Source organism: Sciurus carolinensis, chromosome 7 (assembly GCF_902686445.1).
Source record: "Sciurus carolinensis chromosome 7, mSciCar1.2, whole genome shotgun sequence".
Lineage (NCBI taxonomy): Eukaryota > Metazoa > Chordata > Mammalia > Rodentia > Sciuridae > Sciurus > Sciurus carolinensis.
The window spans coordinates 128451407-128470994 of NC_062219.1; the positions used below are offsets into that span (position 1 = coordinate 128451407).

Sequence of the window (19588 nt, forward strand, 5' to 3'; positions counted from 1 at the left end):
TTTTCTACATAAAAAATCACTGTTAAGCTTGGAATGCATCCTTTTCCTTTACATGTACAGATACCATACATAATTACTCCATCTTAGTGTAGTTTTCCTCCAAAATGGAAAACAATATATATCCTGTTCTGACACTTCTGTTTTCATTATAAGTTAGCATTTTAATGGATGAACAGTATTCCACAATAGGACATAGTAATTATTCCTGTATTGACATTTAAATTTTTTTTTCATTTTTTTTCCATTCCAACTGCCTTTTGCAGTCCCATCTGCCTTTTACCTTCTAGAATATCCATCTCCATACTCTACAGTCATGGTCACATTTCCCCAGTACGCCCAATTCAAATAACTTGCCTTGTTATTCCCTACTCATTATAAGCATGGTCTGTAATTCTATAACAGCTTATTCTCTCTTTTCTCCCTCAGATTTTAATCATTCCATTTTGCACTGGTCACACTGTTTTAGATTACTTGTTATTATCACTTATTCCTGTCAAAAAGAGTAAAGGTTCCTTTGGTTTAGGTGTTTAATATTTGTCCCAAGATCTCCTTCTCAATTCTGGTAGTGGTAGCCCTTGAAATATGCAGATGTTTTATAGTAAAGTGGTTTGACTCGTTTTATCAAGTAGCTAAATTAATCTATCAGATTCCTTACTGTTACAGTCTTAATTCCTTCTCCCTGGATGGATCTTCACTCATCCAAGTAAGTACTTATCAAGTGCCCACTGTGTGCTAAATGAGGTGAAAGATTTGGGATGAGCACATATGTGAGACTCACAACTAGTCAATCTCTTGCTTTCTTCTTGATTTCTTCCTTATCCATGTCCTCACTTTTGTTTATATATACTCCAGAAAAGTAAAAGTTGGTTAATAAGTCCCATTTGTCTTGACATAGATGAGTGTCATAGCAGAAATGTCCAAAGCAGGCAGGAAATCTCCAAAGACTTTTTATGTGCACTCTCATTCTATGAAAGACACCATGTTAATTATCCTGATTTAAACAAAGGAGGAAACTGAAGCTTGGAAGGGTTAAAAAAAATTGTCTTAGGCCCTAACTGAAAAGTGGTGGGGTCAGAATTTTAACCCAGGTTTAAAGAATTCTATTGCTGGCACTCTTTGAAAGCAAATGAAAGAGACTATAAGAAAAAAAAAAACAAAAAAACAAAAAAACAAAAAACCCACCACCACTACCTCCCCCGCGCCCCCCCCCAAAAAAAAGAGACAGACCTCAACAGATCAGCGATGCTTTATTATGCAGTGGAGGGGCCTTAGCAAAAGGAAAATGGCAAATGGTTACAAGGGCCTGAGTTTTATAGGGTTTAGCAGGGCCACATCATGGGAGTAGTTAGATACTTTTGGCTGGCAGGGGAGCCTCAGCAGACAATTTCCATTGCGAAAAGTCAGAATTCTCACCCCGCCCCCCCCCCCCCCCCCCCCACCCCCGCCCACAAAGGGTCCTAAGTTTCCACATCCTTCACTTTCACCCATTCACTCTGGTTCTTTTCCCTAAGGTTCAGAAAAACTCAAATCAGTCCAATTTTCACCTCCGTGACTCCAGTGGGCAGGGAATCAGCAAGTACACCACGAGATATTAATGGGGAGCGCTCCTCAGTGTCCCTCCCCAGACTGATCAGTCACAAACGTCCCAGCCCCCTCGTTTCCTGGGAGTGAGGTGCCGGTCCAGCCGAGGGGGACTACAGCAGTGGAACCCTCTCTTAGACATGCTTAGTAGGTTGCGTCTCTCTGGAGGCAGGAGCTCTGTAGTACCGCTCCGCTCCTCTACCTAGAAAACCCCTCGGCTTTAGCCCTCCTGGTGCCTGGGCCTGCTGGCCTCAGCGATCTCAGGAGGCCACGGATGCGGGGCCGACCCCTGGGAGAGGGCTGGGCTAGGACGTTGTAGGTCGTGGAAGATGTGAGTCCCCAAACACTCCGGAGGGTTCCACATGTCAAGGGTGGGTTTATCTTTCAAGGGCAGAGCTGTGGGACAGTGCGTTTCCAGTCCCTGGAAAATGATTCCCTCTATCGTCGTGTGGGGTGCCTTGGACTTCTTTCCAGGCCCCAACCCCTGTGTTTCTGGAGCTGGGAAAGACTGATTCCCTTTCTAGTTCTCCCATTACCTCTACCCACTTCCGGAAAGGTTCCAGAGATGCCTGCTGAACTTCAGTGTGTTGTAGGCCCGGCTCTGGGGCCTCAAAACCCCAGGAAGAGGTCTGTCAGGTGAGCGGCTGTATGAGGAAGAGGGTGAGTGGTGTCCTCCACCAGTGGATAGGCTGGACTGCCCGGGTTGGTGTTGGAGTTAGGTATTTAGAGAGCAGTTCAAAATTATGGTAACTGGTAACACTATCGGTATTATCTAAGAACATAACAGCAACAATGCAGTGAGTTCATGAAGGCCAAACACCAGTTAACTGTTTTAAGCAACTTTGAGGGGGAATAAAATGACCAAACAGCACTCAAACAGCTATTGTGTTCACTTTTGGACGATCTGTATCATACGATACACTGGCAAAACTATTAATATGCCAATATATTAGAATTACTTGTCTCCCTGTTCTATCTTTCCCTATCTCTTCCTTATTTTTTCTTTCCCTATGTCCTTAGCCTTTTTAAAAATTCCCTTTTCCTTTCTGTTCCTTTTTACTCTATCTTGTTTTTTTTCCTCTTTGTTCCCCTTACACTGCTTACAGCCCTCTCCCCCAATACTCATCTATTTTCTCTATTCATAACTATTGGCTCCTACTGTGGCCTGCCCCTTGAAGATTCATGTTCTAGAAACCTGCACCCAGGTGTGGCAGTGTTGAGGTGGTAGGACCTTTAAGAGGTGGGACCTACTGGAAGGTAATTAGGTCATGGGGCTCTATCCTCTTGAATGGATTAATACTGTTTTTTGGGGGGAGGTACTGGGGATTGAACCCAGAGGCACTGAACCCCTTGAGCCACCTCCCCAGTCCTTTTATATTTCATTTTGAGACAGGGTCTTGCTAAGTTGCTTAGGGTCCTCTCAAGTTGCTGAGGCTGGCTTTGAACTGGTGATCCTCCTGCCTCAGTCTCCCAAACTGCTAGGATTACAGGCATGTGCCACCGTGCCTGGATTAATGCTGTGTGTTGAGGGTGGGTCAGGCCTCCTGAGATGGATCAGATTTTTGAGAAAGTGGATTGTCTTAAAGGAAGGCCACCTACACGTTGGTCCTTTCTGCTTCATGGTGTTGTGATGTAGCAAGGAAGCCCTTACCACGATAATGCTATTAGGACCTTCTACACACCATAATTGTGAGCCCAATAAACTTAACTGCTTTATAAGTTACCTAGCCTCAGGTATTTAGTTATAACAACACAAAACTGACTTAAACAGCTCACTCAATGCAGAATTACCAGTTTTCCACCAATGCTCTGTGTCTAATAAGAGTTGCCCCCCATATTTCCTACAACTGCCTCTTACTGTCCTATTCCTGAAAATTACAAAATACAGGTTCTTGCCTTTTCTTCCCCCAAAGATGGGAGAAGCAACAACACAAATGCTTCTAACACAACTCTTTAAGAAACTGCCTTCCATGTTCAGGTTTCTTTTAGTATACCTATGGGTGCTGTTCATCTAGGATAGTTTTCTGTTAACCTAGTGATTTCGGATTAGAGTTTATGACATATTAAATATTTTCTTCTAATAATTATAGTGGTGACTGAACTCAGTGCTATTCTTTGCAATGGACTGTACCCTTTACCTCTTTCTTCTGTGGGTTTCTACAGACTTCCTAGGACAATGTTTGCTTCTCCAGATCTCCTTTGAGTTTATGTCACCTTTGCATGCAGTGAGCCCAGATCCATTGACCTCTTTTCTTTTGCCTACATTACTCTAATATGTCTCTGGCCCCATACCTTTCTGTCCCTCCTGACTTACCATTACCTTTGGTTAACACTAGAGCAAATTACTTGGGGTAATTTTGAATCCACAGCAAACCTAAAAAGGGTAGCATGGTTGTAATGCTCCAAACTGCTCTTCACTAAGTCTTTAAGGGTATAAAAGACTAGAACAATTCTTTAGTATGGAGCAGGTATGCAAAACTACTAGCTGAATTGAAGGTACTACCATATAGAGAATGATAAATGAAAATCATTCAGTCATGTTTTTGCTAATATTAGGAAATCTAATCTTGTAGTAAACAAGATCCTCCTTTTCTTATTGCAGAAGTCTCTCTAAATTTAAGGACACCTAAGATCAGAAACATGAGTTTTCCCTTTAAAGATTGTAAATAGCTTATAAGCATTATATTATGTCTTATCAAGACTAAAGGTAAAAGGAAAGAGTCATTATTTAATAAGCATCTTACTTTACTTTAAGGATGTTTCTAATACTAAAGATTTGTAATAGTTTCCTTCAGGATCATTGAGAAAGGCCTTTCTTAATTGTTTCAAATGCTTTGAAATATTACTCAATTATAGTAAATCATAAAACAAGTATTAGTGTGAAATGGATCATTTCAAAAATTTATCAGTTGATAATATGACAATGAATGCAAACTTACTTTTTTTTTAAAGAGCATTATGTTCAAAACACATAAAAAATCAGTTTATGGTCTTAGAAGGAATGCTTAAAATTCATCTTCCTATTGTAGTAGGCATAAAAATGATCCTGGTGGTTTTCCTTATCTGAAACACAATGCAAGAATGAAGAGTGCTTAATTAATATCTTTAACAAAAGACTCAAAGAGATAGATTACTTTTTCCTGATTGTTTTAGTGATGATGATTATTAGAAAGTCAAGAAACCAGAGATTTGAGCAGTTCAATGGTGGTGTGAATTTGAATGTGCTAGGACTGTCATACTACGAAATTTTCAAATTAGGGCTGTAAATCTGTTGCAAGTACATTCAGAAGTCTAAAGAAAAAAGTTTGGATTGTTCATGATCTTAAAGTATTAGTATCCTGAGAGTCCTAGTTTCTCATTAGTGTAGTGTATATTACAGGGGATCCTTTTCAGAGGTGGGGTAGTAATTTAAAATTTCAATTTAGATCAGATTACTAGCTTATATTTACTTTAATAATTATCTTCCTCTAATTAAACTTTTTTTAAGACTGAAAAAGTGCCATAAATGATTATTACTGTTTATTTTTATGGTGCTGAGAATTGAACCCAGGGGTGCTGAACCACTGAGATACATCCCCATCTCTTTTTATTTTTTGAAACAGGGTCTCAATAAGTTGTTCAGGCTGGCCTTGAACTTGTAATCCTACTGCTTCAGCCTCCTGAGTCACTGGGATTACCAGCATGTACCAGCATGCCTGGCTACTATTATTTTCTTTTGAGATGACTACTGTTGCTATTGCACCCCCCATAGTTATGTCTTTAGCTTCCTTGCTTAACTCAGAATCACACATTATCAAGGATAGAAGATATCTTACTAGTGATTGATTTAGTTGGTAATATCCTTTAGAATGTTCTACAATGTTAAAAATAATAAAAATGATAAAAAATCTATATCTGTGCTGTTGAGTATAGTAGCTACTGCCACTGAGTATTCTGTATTTAAAATTCTTGGAACCAGGTAGATTTAAAAAAAAAATATTTGCATGTAGGTAATATGCTATTTGGGGGATAGGATTCAAGTCTAACATAAAATTCAATTATATTTCACATAGCCTTATATAAGTAGCTTTATATAATATTTTAAATAATTTTGTGCAGAAAAATAAGGTTTGTGCATTGCAACTGAAGGACTGGAAGGATCTTTTTTCCCTTGGGGATGTTGAATAAACTGTGTGTTTATGCCTGCATTTTGATTGCCACCCAACATATAAAATCAGGTGTGCAATTTTCTACTTTTGGTGTCATTCTTATGTTTCAAAAAGTTTTGGATTCTGGATGTTCAACCTGAAATGTGGCTAATGTCATTGAGAAACAGCACTTTCCATTGTATTTGAGTTAAAGTTCAAATTTATTTAGCCACATGTAGTTACTGGCTACCATATTGGATAGCACAGGTCTAAACCAACCTATTCCTATCTCCCTCAGTAAACAAGGAACTGAGATCAAGAATAGAAGTGATTTATCCAATCCTCAGTTCTGAAAAGGGGTGAGAAGTGATTTATCCACAGTTCCTAACCCCACTTCCTAGTAGTTCTATTGATTACTTCCTGCTTTCTCTACCACCGTAATGTTTTCCTCAGCCTTCTGTATTTTTTGAGGGCTTTCTCTTTTTTGTCACTTCCATAAAATGATCACACTCCCTACTTTAAGATAAGGGATAAATATTTAGGCCACTATATCAGTAATGATAGAAAACAAATAATTAGTATTACTTTGACTCAATTTCAAAAACAGTTTTTATCTATTTTAACTTGTCAAAATATAGCTGATGGACCTCTATTATTATCTAGGGCAAATGAAGCCAGAGAAAAATGTGAATGTCTTGCCTAACATCATACACTGAATGGGTAAGTAAATAGCATTAGAGTAAAGAGGTGGAATTCACTTTTAACTAGGAAATATTAGCCTTGGGCTACAGTAACCAATGTTGTCAATGGACAAGGTTTCTGACATATATCAATTCCTCACAAAAACTGAACTTAGAAATAAAAGAATAGTTTATACTGATATATTCTCTGTGTCCAGAGAAGCTTTTTAAATGATGATTGAAGCTTTGCCCACATTAAGGAAATTTATAAGGTATCTAAGGTAACATTCTCTGTAACTAATTATGCTTGAGTATCTAAATAACTTTTGTTACTTACACCATATTAATAGAGCTTATTTGCTATATGAATTCTTTGATGTCTAATAAGAGTTGAACTTACACGGAAGGGCCTTCCACACTCATCACACTCATAGGGTTTTTCACCAGTGTGTATTCTCTGATGCTGAATAAGACCTGTGCGCCCACTGAAATCTTTCCCACAGTCTTTACATTTATAGGGTTTCACTCCAAGGTGTACTCTTTGATGTCCCATGAGATGTGAGCGTTGAATGAAGGCTTTTCCACACTCATCACACTTATAGGGCTTCTCTCCAGTGTGAATTCTCCTGTGTTTACTAAGAGCTGAGCTTTGACTGAAACTTTTTCCACATTCATCACATTTATATTGTCTTCTTTCCCTTTGTTGACAGTCTAACCTACCCTCATTTTCAATAGTATCTTTGGATTCATTTTGCTGAGGAAGATCTTTGCTAAATCTGTCATTTATCTCCCCAAGGAATTCCATATCATTGGGCATATCTTCTTTGTGGGATAACTCTTCATTCTCAGTCTTGGTTTTGTCACCTGCAACAAACAGTGCACAAACAAGTCCTATTCTAAGTTTGAGAAGCAAAAAATCTATGGAAGAAAACATGTAAACATTATGAATGTATTACAAAATAATGAGAAGTCATTACATATATATCACATATTTGGTGTCATTTTGTTTTTGGTATCATCATATCACATAGTTATAATCTAAGAAAGAAATAAAAGAAGCCAGTAAGGAAGACAGCAGTAGGATAAGTTTTTTGAGAGCAGATTGAGAGGAAAAGGCATAAATGTTGATCAAGGCACTATCTGACGATCCTTGCCAAAGGCAGACTGGTAAATGTGTGTGGGACTACAAATATGCCAAGGATGATGAGGGATAGACAGACTAGAGAACGTTGGTGGAGAGGGAGATAAAAGTTCCAGAGAAACATGTAGGGCCTGAAACAGATGGTGAGAGAAAAGTAAATACCTAAATACTAGCTTGATAGTTTCTAACTTTTTGTGCATCAGAAACTTGGAATGCTTATAAAAACTCAGATTACTGAGGTTCTGCTACCTCCCAGCTTCTGAATTGGTAGTCTGGGTAGAACCCAATAATTTGCATTTTTAGTAAGTTTCCTGCAAAGACACATACTGATGCTCCAGGGATCACACTTTGAGAATCACTGCCCTACCCATTATTCAAAGACCATCTCAAATACTGTCTCTTTCAGGAAGTCTTTCCTAATTTCCCAAAGTAGATGTGTTCTCTTCCTTTTCTTGATCCTCATGTTCTAAACTCCAGCTTAGTGTAGAACTTGACATACAGCAAGTACCTAATAAATATTTGAGTTGAATTTTGTAAGAAAATGATTGTGTTGATAATTTGGAGTGGGTAAGATAGCATCTACTTTGTCGTTTTGAACCACCATCTAAATAGAACTCACAGTCAGGACCATCTTCTAGTGCTTTATTGGCACAAGTAAAAACAAGAGTCCTTATCAGATATAATTCTAGATAGGTTCCAGCTTTGCTGGCCACTGAGATTAAGATAAATCCACAAATATAATTTGATAACTATGTGTACTAGCTGTCTGACAGTCTAGGGGGAAAAGAACAGGATTGACACTCAGACACTGCTGGTGGGACTGCATGCTGGTGCAACCACTCTGGAAAGCAGTATGGAGATTCCTCAAAAAACTAGGAATGGAACTATCATTTGACCCAACTATCCCACTCCCTACTTTATATCCAAAAGATTTAAAATCATCATATTATAGTGAGGCAACCACATCAATGTGTACATCAGCTCAATTCACAATAGCTAAGTTATGGAACCAGCCTAGATGCCCTTCAACAGATTAATGTATATAGAAACTGTGGTATACATACATAATGGAATATTGCTCAGCCATAAAAAAGAATGTCTTTATGACATTTGCAAATAAATGGAGAACCTAGAAATCCTTGAAATATTTGAAAATGTGTTACAAAAAATTCTTTAGATATTTAGGTATCCAAGTTCTTCTTTCATATATAAAAATCATTCTATACTAAATGACTATTATTATAATTCCCAGTTATATATACATGGAAATGATTCCCATTACCCTAGCCAATAGCCAGTTAATACTATCTTGTTGATATGTATATAATGAATAAAGAAATAAAATAATATTTCATTAAAACACTGCCAGTATTTCTATTCAAAAGTAAATTTATTTTTAAGAGATACTGACTTTTTGGTACATTATGATGATGGTTTTAAAAATTGTTCTGGACTAGTAAGTACAAGCCCCAGGTTCTGATTCTAATCTCAATTCTGTCTCTAACTCCTTATGGAAACTTAGACAAGCCACTGTGGGTAAAAGTCACAGTAAAATGAGGGCTTGGCATAAAGAAGGATGAAATTATGTTATTAACAGGAAAGTGGTTGGAACTGGAGAACATTATGCTAAATGAAATAAGCCAGACTCAGAAAATCAAGTGTCATATGTTTTCTTTTGTATGTGAAAGTTAGAGAATAAAAATGGGGAAAGAGGATCTTGTGAAAACAGAAGGGAGAAATTAGGATCAAGAGGAGTGAGGACAGGAGGGAAAGGGAATGTAATGGGGAATGAAACATACCAAATTATGCTATGTGCAGGTATGGATACATTACAGTGAATCTATTATATATAATTATAGTGCACCAATAAAAGAAAAAAGAAAAATGAGGGCTTGGACCAGACATTACATACTTTTAAAAAAGTCAAGGCACTTCTTGAAATATATGTGCTGTGATTTTTGTGGAATTTTTTGTTTTGTCTTTTGCTTGTCTATTTTTTTGGTGGGAAGTGAGGAACACAAAAATTTTGGAAAGTTGTTAGTGGTATAACTTGCAAAAAAGTCACATGTGTAATGTTCAATATAGACAAAATGGACTTCCCTAAGAATTCCCAGGCTTCACTAAGTAGCTAGATTTCCTGAAGCCTCATATTTTAATTATATAGCATTCCTTTGAAAGATTATTTTGGTAGCAGCATATGTACAGGCTTCTTCAATTTTAGGTATAGGAAACTTGTGTTTTTCTGGATTTACACTAACAGGATGCAGAATGAAAATAGCCCAGAAGAATTTATGGGAAAATAGAAGGAAGAACCATCTAGAATTTAAAGTTTTGAATAGATAAGCAATACTGTGTTCTACATGGTAGAATTTAATATAGTGACATATTAACACTATTATAATGAACTTTGTTATGAACATGCCCTGTTTCCTCCCAAATTCTATGCCCATTCCAAGAAAGGAGGCAAAGATAAGCTTTTTAAGGTGGTCTGCACCATTTAGCTTCTGCCCCCCCTCCTCAATTTACTCTTGCTAAGGCTGTATTAATGTCTAAATGCCAAATTCTAAGGACTCTTTCTTGGTCTTTATTTTGTGTCCTATTAGAAGCATTAGCTCCATCAGATCTCTCCTCCTGACTGAAACTACTCCTGTGGCTTCAAGTAACACCATTGTTTTCTGCTTCTTTTACCTCTGCTTTTTCTCCTTCACAGAATCCTTTCTCCACCCAAACTTTAAACAGTAGCATGTCTTAGGATTTTGTATGTAGTTCTCTTCTGTTTTTACATTATGCACTCTTCCTGGTCAGCCTCATCTACACCCATGTTTTCTATCATTTATTGGGGAATGACTGCCAAATCTCTTTCTACACCTTTGTGCTAAATTCAGAACCATATTTCAAACTGCACTGCCCACTGGATTTCATGTACTTTGATGTTTCACAGCACAATTCCCATAAAAATTGAATTTACTACCTTTAACTCTTCTTCACACATAATAGACATCCCTCTTTTAATTTTCCTCTCAAGTACTGGCACCATCATCCACCCACTTGCCCAAGTTACAAGCTTGGATAGAAAGAAATTGAAAAAGACCTTAGAAGATGGAAAGATTGCCCATGCTATTGGATAGGCAGAATTAATATTGTCAAAATGACCATACTACCAAAAGTGTTATACAGATTTAATGCAATTCCAATTAAAATCCCAATGACATTCTTCATAGAAATAGAAAAAGCAATCATGAAATTCATTTGGAAAAATAAGGACCAGAATAGCCAAAGCAATCCTTAGCAAGAAGAGTGAAGTAGGTGGCATCACAATATCAGATCTTAAACTATACTACAGAGCAATAGTAACAAAAACAGCACAGTATTGGTACCAAAACAGACATATAGAACAATGGTACAAAATAGAAGACACAGAGACAAACTCACATAAATACAATTATCTCATACTAGACAAAGGTGCCAAAAACATACAAAGGAGAAAAGATAGCATATTCAACAAATGGTGCTGGGAAAACTGTAAATCCATATGTAGCAAAATGTAATTAACCTCTGTCTCTCACTTTGCACAAAAATCAACTCAAAGGCTTAGGCACTAGAAAAGAGACCCTGCACCTATTAGAAGAAAAAGTAGGCCAAATCTTTACCATGTCAGCCTAGGATCTGACTTCCTTAACAAGACCCCTAAAGTGTAGGAAGTTAAATCAAGAATCAATAAATGAGATGGATTCAAACTAATAGGCTTCTTCTCAGCAAAGGAAACAATCAATAACGTGAAGAGAGAGCCTACAGAATGAGAGAAAATCTTCACCACGTGCATCTCAAATAGAGCACTAATCTCCAGGATATATAAAGAACTCAAAAACTTAAACCAAAAAACAAAACAAAACAAAAACAAAAACAAACCACACACAAAATTCAGTCAATAAATGGGCTAAGGAACTGAACAGACACTTTTCAAAGAAATATGATCGGTCAACAAATATATGAAAAAATGTTCAACATCACTAGCAATTACAGAAATGTATATTAAAACTACACTGAGATTTCATGTCATTCCAGTCAGAATGGCAATTATCAAGAATACAAGTAACAATAAATGTTGACAAGAATATGGGGGAAAGGTACACTTATACGTTGCTGGTGGGACTGCAAATTGGTGCAACCACTATGGAAAGCAGTAGGGAGATTCCTCAGAAAACTTGGAATGGAACTACCATTCGACCCAGCTATCCTACTCCTCGGTTTATACCCAAAGGACTTAAAGTCAGCATACTACAGTGATGCAGCCACATCATTGTTTATAGCAGCTCAATTCACAATAGCTGAACTATTTCTTGGTCTTTATTGGTCTTTATTTTGTGTCCTATTAGAAGCATAGGTGAATGGATAAAGATGAATGGATAAAGAAACCTAGATGAATGGATAAAGAAAATGTGGTACATATACACAATGGAATATTACTCAGCTTTAAAGAAGAATGAAATTATGGCATTTGCAGGTAAACGGATGGAACTAGAGAATATTATGCTAAGTAAAATAAGCAATCCCAAAAAACCAAAGGCAGAAAGTTTTCTCTGATAATTGGATGCTGATCCATAATGGGAGTGGGGTGGGTACAGAAGAATGAAGGAACTTTGGATTGTATAGAGGGAAGCGAGGGGAAAGGTGGGGTAGTGGGGAAGGGAAGGATGGAGAATGAGCAGACATTATTACCCTATATACATGTATGATTACACTACTGGTGTGACTCTGCATCATGTACAGCCAGAGAAATGAGAAGTTATGCTCCATTTGTGTACAATGTGTCAAAATGCATTCTACTGTCATGTATAACTAATTATAACAATTTTTTTGAAAAATCCTAAGAAAATCCTTATATTTTAAAACAGATTCCTTATCATCTATGTTAACTCTTTTTTTGTATTTAAAATCATATAACACACCTCCATCTGATAGGATGAGATTATGTTTCCTATCATGATATTCAGGAATCTTTACTTCTGGCTTTTGGTTCTTCCTCCCATAAAATCCTCCGTATCAAAAGCAAACTCAGAAGCAACTGCTATTGTCAAAATGTGTTATACTCATTTTTTTTTCACTATTCTATCTTATTTAGAATATCCACCCTTCCCATGTGACATCTCAACTCAAGCAAACCTACTCTGTGATACCTTTGTAGACCTACCACAGGGATAACTGAACTTTTTTTCTGAAGCTCACAGCATATTTCTAGTACAGAAATTATAGTATCAAAACTGCTCACTCTTTTACATCTGGAAGAAAAGTAAGTTAAGTATTTAAAATTGGATTTCTTCTAGCATAGTACATGGCATATATCTGCTGCTTCATAAATGTTCAATGAAAAAAGAATGAATGAACAAAAGGTAAGATTCTCAACCTTACCTCTAAAGCCAAACAGTAATCAGCATTCCACTCTTAGAGTTAAAGCACTTGAAAAGACTCCTTTAAATTTTATATAAATTAAATGTCATCCTGTCCAGATATCATTTAGAAACATCTTAGTTCAAATGATTTTTCATATTAAACAGATTGCTTGGTAGGGATCCTGAGAATGAGAGAGTGATATTGGTGAAATTTAATTTGTGAGAACCCAAAATAGATCAAAATATAAGACATTGCCCAGGGAAGGCATTATGAACACGATAGTCTATTGAGAAAGGGTAGGGAGCACTGAAAAGGACAGGATGGGACTTAAATTTTTCATGTTTTTTAGTGTAGTCTGTGGATACATTAGACAACTGGTTTATAATTAGTTGGCATGAGAGCCAAACCCAGTCAACTTGATGTGCAAATATAAAACAACTCTGTTGAACTGACTAATCTTTGCTCTGTTTTCCCTCCTTCCTTCAGCATGGTATTTGTTACGTTACAGACTGAGTTGTGTCCTCCCAAAAATGCATACATTGAAGCCCCAACCCTTAAAGTGACTTCATTTGAAGAAAGGGCCTTTAATAAGGTAATTAAGGTTAAACAAGATCATAAGATAAGAGCCAAACCCAACAGGACTTGTGTCCTCATAAAAAGAAGAGATACCAGGAATGGTTTACAACAGGGAAGACATGGCAAGAAGTCTGCAAGCCAAGGAAAGAGGCATCATCAGAAATTAATGCTGATTCTCCAGAACTCTGAGACAATAAATTTCTGTCTTTTAAGCCACCCAGTCTATGGTATTTTTTAATGGCAGCTCTAGCTGACTAATATGAAGAACCATGAATTCTCCTGTCCCAAAATGGAAACTTAAGAGAATTTGGAATTAGAATTGTTAGATGAAGTATAATCTATTATTAACTGGAATGAATATTTAAACCTCATATTCTACCCCTTGGGCCAAACAACAGCTTTTCTATATAGTGAAAAACTGAAATAATTAATTCTGTTTTGGGACAAGAGTAAAGAGAGGATAAAATTTTCCATAGACAGGTAGAAGACAAGCATGAAACCTTTAAAAGGAGAGAATAAAAATGAGAATGTTGCACTCTACTTTGGTTTAAATATGGTTTGTTCCCTTTGGAATTCATGTTGGAGTTTAATCCCCATTGTGAGGTATGTATGGTGATTAGAGAGGAGAACTTTGAGATTAATTAGTATTAGTTAACTAGGATTAACTAAGATCATCAGAATGGAGTCTTCATTATTGAACACCAGTTAGCTTTAGGAGGAAAGAGAAACCAGATGACACACATAGGCTCCTTGTCCATGGACCTGTGATGCCCCATGTTATGTTGGGACTCTGCCAGGAAGAAGGCACTCACTAGATGCAGTCCTAGACCTTGACCAGAACTATGAGCAAAAACAAACTTCTGTTGATTACATACCAGCCTATGGCATTAGTAGCAATAGAAAATGGACTAAGTTACCTCTAACCTAAGAAACCATCTCTTCTCTCATATACAAAAAACTGGCTCCTTACCATTCCTATGTAATTTCTCAGATTCCTGCTCCAGTTGGGTCTTCTTGGGATGAAGTTGGACAATCTGCAATTCATCTGGCATCCCAAAAGGGGCCAACTTGTCCAAGAATATGTCCTGTCTTTCTGAATTAGTTGGGACCTGGGAACAATGAAGTATGCTTGTCAGACACATTTTGTGAGAACAGGAAAAACTTCAGATAAAGGGTCTTAAAAAGCATCTGTAGGGACTAGGAGCACAGAAAAAGGGTCAAATTTTCATCATTAGGAAAAAGGCTAATCTCTATAGTTCAAGAAAAATGACAACAAAATACTGTCTTTTCTTCCATTGATCACATAGAGGTCCAGGATCATAATTTTGGAATTTGGAAGACATCTAAAAAAAATCACTTAGCCCAACTTGTAGCAATGGGGGCATTTCTTCTATAATTATGGTATTCAGTATAGCAGCCACTAGCAAAATGTGGTTGAGTAAAGTGAGGCTAGTATAAATGGAGACAGGCTAAGTATAAAATACATCACATTTTGAAAACTTAATACAAACAAATCTAAAATGCCATATTTCTTACATTGATTACATATTTTTGGGTAAATAAAACATTTAATTTTACCTGTTTTTATTTTTAAGTAAAGTTATTACATAACTCTGTGACTACTGGAAAATGTAAAATTATGTATCTGGCTCACATTATAATTGTTGGACAGTGCTGTTCTACAATGTCCTTAACATCTACTTGAATCTCTACCTCAATACTTCCGTGGAAAGGGAGTGTCTCATGGGGTAGCCCAATTGATTTATAGGTAGCTAAGAATGTTGTCTTTGTTTCCCTCAGATGCCTATTTGCCTTCCTGTAACTTCTCACTGATCCTAGCCTTTTAAACTGAAACAGAATTAGTCTAGTGTTGTCTCTTCTCTTTACTCAGTTATATTTTAGTTATATGACATTAGTAGCTGTGTCCCTCCCTGAGTCTTGTTCTTTTCTAGAGTATACATTTTACATATGTTCAAATACTTTTTTCATATGACTTTTGTTTTGACTTGGTCTGTATACACTGATCACTCAGCCTAGTAACTGTTCCATCACACCTGCTTTTGGGGTTCATCAAGCTCTCTTTCCAGGTCCTCCAGCACAGTCACTGCCTCCTCTCCAGTCTCTGGATGGTGTGCCTGCACCCATTCTTGCAGGTCTGTAGGAAGAATACTCAGGAACTGTTCCAGCACCAGTAGGTCTAAAATCTGCTCCTTGGTGTGGCATTCAGGCCTTAACCACTGGCGGCAGAGCCTCCAGAGCTGGGTAAGAGCTTCGCGGGGTCCAGGCGCATCCTGATAGCAGAGCTTCCTGAAGTGCTGCCTGAAGAGTTCTCTCCTACAATGACTAAACTTTTGTGAGATGGAGTCCTGTTCCCAGTAATGGTTCTCTGCATTAACCATAAGAAGTCCTTTTTGTTCTTCAGGTTCCAGGGCTGCAGCCATTGTGTGCTTTATCAGGAGCTTAATCCTCTATCTGGGATTGATTCAAGGACAATTTCTTAGGATCTTGCTTCAAAGACACTCCCAAGGCATAAAAAGCTGTTGCAATGATAAACACATAAGAAAAAATAGACTTATAAGTGGCTGTTAAAAAAGAACAGTGAAGTAGGGACATGTGCTCTAAATTGCATGTGCTCTACCATGCAATTTAGTGAAAATTAGTTACATAAACTACAGTTTAATTAGAGATACATTTTACAGGTATGTGAAATTCTGCAGCTCATTGAATTGATGTATGGAATAAATGATAAAGGTATGCAGAGTCCCTGGCAAGGCAGCTTGCTCAAGTAATCGTGGAAGAAACGACAAGGATTAACAGTTTTGTTAAAAGGCTCTTCCATTCCACATCCGAGATGCATGGTTGGCTTGTGTCCCCAGGACTGGTTGTTAGATGGGTTATGTGCAACCCTGGAATGGGGTCTAATGGATGTCTCCACCAGAGGAACCCACAACCTGTGTCCTTCCACCCCAGGCTCTCTTGGAAGGTCGCCCCAAATCCTTTTTTGCAGATCTGTTGGGGATGGGGGTAGGACAAGAGAGGTACACTGCGCCCACGACAGGGAGCTGTGGGCAGGGGACTGCTGCTGACAACAGCTGTCCCATACTCTTTTCCACCTGGGAGTCGGGAAATACTCACCTTGCGTGTGGAGAGGTACAGGTGGGGCAGCTAACTTCCCTTAAGCCGCCTGAACAAAGGCTACACTCAGACTAGTTAGCGACCGGTCCCTGCCTGTGGGGCACTTCCGGGCCGCTCTAGGAAGCCTTGCCTCGGTGGTGAGCTTCGCAGCTTCTCTCCGCGCTAGCCTGTGGAGGACCGGTTTCAGTCCCTCTATTGGTAAGCCTGCGGGGCCACAGGGATATCTTTGCGCTTAAAAACAAAACAAAAACCAAAACCAACTTTTTCCCTCTCTGGAGAATTTTTCGGTTTAATTATTAAGTAGTGTAAATAAATTTATTAAAAGAAAAACTGTCCTCTGGCATAGAGTTTTAACAACTATTTCTCAAGACTTGTGCATCTTTCCATAGACACATACTACCCTCGATGTTTTCCCGCTATACAAACTGTAACATTTCTGCACCTTATTATTCCTCCCACCAGTTGACCTTGAATATGAAAGTACTCCTGGATTTTGCTTTAAAAAAAATTAAACTGCATATGTTTATGTGCCATGATTTAATAATTATTCCATTTGGTGGTTATATAGATTGCTTCCAATTTTTCTTTTTCAAATGTTGCTGCAATAAATTTCTGTGAGTATACATTGTTCCTGTGCATAAGAACATATTTATAGTCTATTCTCTTAGAGAATTACTAGCTCATGGAGTAGGGACATGTATACTTTGGTTAGTGCCAAGTGACCAATTATAGAAGCCACTGGTGATGCTCTTTTTCTTTTCTTTTCTTTCTTTTTTTTTTTTTTACCAACACTTGTCAACACGGTGTTATATTTTGATCTTTGCCTATAGGATGGGCGAAAAATTTGTCTTCATTTTGTCCTCCCTTTCCCCTTCTTTCCACACCCTTCTTTTCACCTTCTATGCCAGGTGCAATTCCAGAAGCTGAAACTATACTTCTGAGCAAAACATTGCCCTTATTTTCATTGAATTTATAGTCTGTTGGAGTCACAATGAGGTAAATTGCTTGCCACAAATGACTCCATCTTGTGGGAATATTTTGTGGGAAGTAGCACATGGGGAGAAGGTTTCATTAGGTTAAAGGAAGCTACAGAGAAAAACAATACATGCTACACACAGCAAATAGTTGTCTGAGTTCTGCAACAGAACTTTCCAGGAAGTTCAAACAGTGTCCTAGGGAGGAAGTTATTAGTTACAAAATATTAACATATTATACTGATAATAATAGAGGTCCTGCTTACTAGAACTTGCTTATGATAATAAAAGGATGAGAAGCAGAACTTAAAGGAGATGGACTCACTCATGGTTTAAATGACTCCATGAGTTAGTTTTTCTTTATTTTTTAATTTTTTTTTAGATTTACATGACAGAGTATATTTTGACATATTATACATACATAGAGTATAACTTCCCATTCTTGTATGAATCATTTTTTTTTTGCTTCATTGGGATGACAATCCATGATGTAGTTTATCTTTGCGTCAATACCATGACAATAGTCGAGTATGTATGTAAGGTGGGAGGCAGAAAATAAACAACAAAAAAGTGGTGTATTAGATGATGGATATTAGTGCTAAGGAGAAAATAAAGGAAATAGGGAGTTGGTCTACCTGTCTATTTCGGTGCCAATACCATGATGTTTTTGTTACTATTGCGCTATAGTAGAGTTTAAGGTCTAGTATTGTGATATCTCCTGCATCACTCTTCCTACACAGGATTGCTTTGGCTATTCTGGGTCTTTGGTTCTTCCAGATGAATTTCATGATTACTTTGTTTCTATGAGGAATGTTATTGCAATTTTAATTGGAATTGCATTAACTTTGTATTGCACCTTTTGAAGAATGGCCATTTTGAAAATATTAATTCTGCCTGTCCAAGAACATGGGAGATCTTTCCATCTTCTAAGGTTTTCTTTAATTTCTTTCTTTAGTGTTCTGTAGTTTTCATTATAGATGTCTTTCACCTTTTTTGTTAGATTGATTCCTTTTTTGTTAGATTGAGGCTATTGTGAATGGAGTTTTCCTAATTTCTCTTTCAGAGGATTCATCACTTATGAATAGAAATGAATTAGATTCACGCATGTTGATTTTATATCCTGCTATTTTGCTGAATTCATTTATTAGTTCTAGAAGTTTTCTAGTGGAGTTTTTTGGATCCTCTAAATATAGAACCATATCATTGGCAAATAGGGATAGCTTGAGTTCTTCTTTTCCTTTTCATGTCCCTTTAATTTCTTTGGTCTGTCTGATTACTCTGACTAGTGTTTCAATGATGATGTTGAATAGAAGTGGTGAAAGAGGGCATCCCTGCCTTGTTCCCGTTTTTAGAGAGAATGCTTTCAGATTTTCTCCATTAAGAATGATGTTGGCCATGGGCTTAGCATAGATAGTCTTTACAATGTTGAGGAATGTTCCTACTCTTCCTATTTTTTTCAGGTGTTTTGAGCATGAAGGGGTGTTGTATTTTATCAAATGCTTTCTCTACATATGATTGTTAACTTTAAGTCTATTGATGTGATGAATTATATTTGTTGATTTCTGGATGTTGAACTACCTTGCATCCCTGGGATGAATCCCCTTGATTTGGTGCACTATCTTTTAATATGTTTTTGTAAGCAATTTGCCAGAATTTTTAAAGAATTCTTGTATTTATGTTCATCAGAGATATTGCTCTAAACTTTTCTTTCCTTGATATGTCTTTGGTTTTGGTATTAGTATGATACTAACTTCATAGAATAAGTTTAGAAGGGTTCCCTCCTTTTCTATTTCATGAAATACTTTGAAGAGTATTAGAATAAGTTCTTCTTTGAAGGTCTTGTAGAGCTCAGTTGAGAATCCGTCAGTTCTGGGCTTTCCTTTGTTGGTAGGCTTTTGATGCCTTCTTCTATTTCTTTGCTTGAAATTGATCTGTTTAAATTGTGTATGTCCTCTTGATTCAGTTTGTATAGATCATATGTCA

General features: G+C 37.3%; 1 protein-coding gene across 5 annotated transcripts; it reads right to left on the minus strand.

Moving 5' to 3' along the window:
* Nucleotides 1-1458: 1458 nt before the first annotated feature.
* On the minus strand, nucleotides 1459-16740 carry Zscan16 (zinc finger and SCAN domain containing 16). Of its 5 annotated transcripts, none has more exons than XR_007109325.1 (6): nucleotides 16632-16740; nucleotides 15551-16033; nucleotides 14467-14605; nucleotides 7109-7252; nucleotides 4521-4644; nucleotides 1459-2353 (listed from the first exon to the last, which is right to left on the minus strand). XR_007109325.1 is itself a non-coding variant. In XM_047557075.1 (5 exons), the coding sequence occupies exons 2-5, from the start codon at nucleotides 15935-15937 to the stop codon at nucleotides 4574-4576; spliced, it is 741 nt and encodes a 246-aa protein (XP_047413031.1). In that variant the 5' UTR covers nucleotides 15938-16033; nucleotides 16632-16740; the 3' UTR covers nucleotides 1459-4573. The 5 variants fall into 5 exon arrangements, 3 of the variants coding, with proteins under 3 accessions (XP_047413031.1, XP_047413029.1, XP_047413028.1); XR_007109324.1 differs by having other exon boundaries at nucleotides 6789-7252; XM_047557075.1 differs by having other exon boundaries at nucleotides 1459-4644.
* Nucleotides 16741-19588: the final 2848 nt, after the last annotated feature.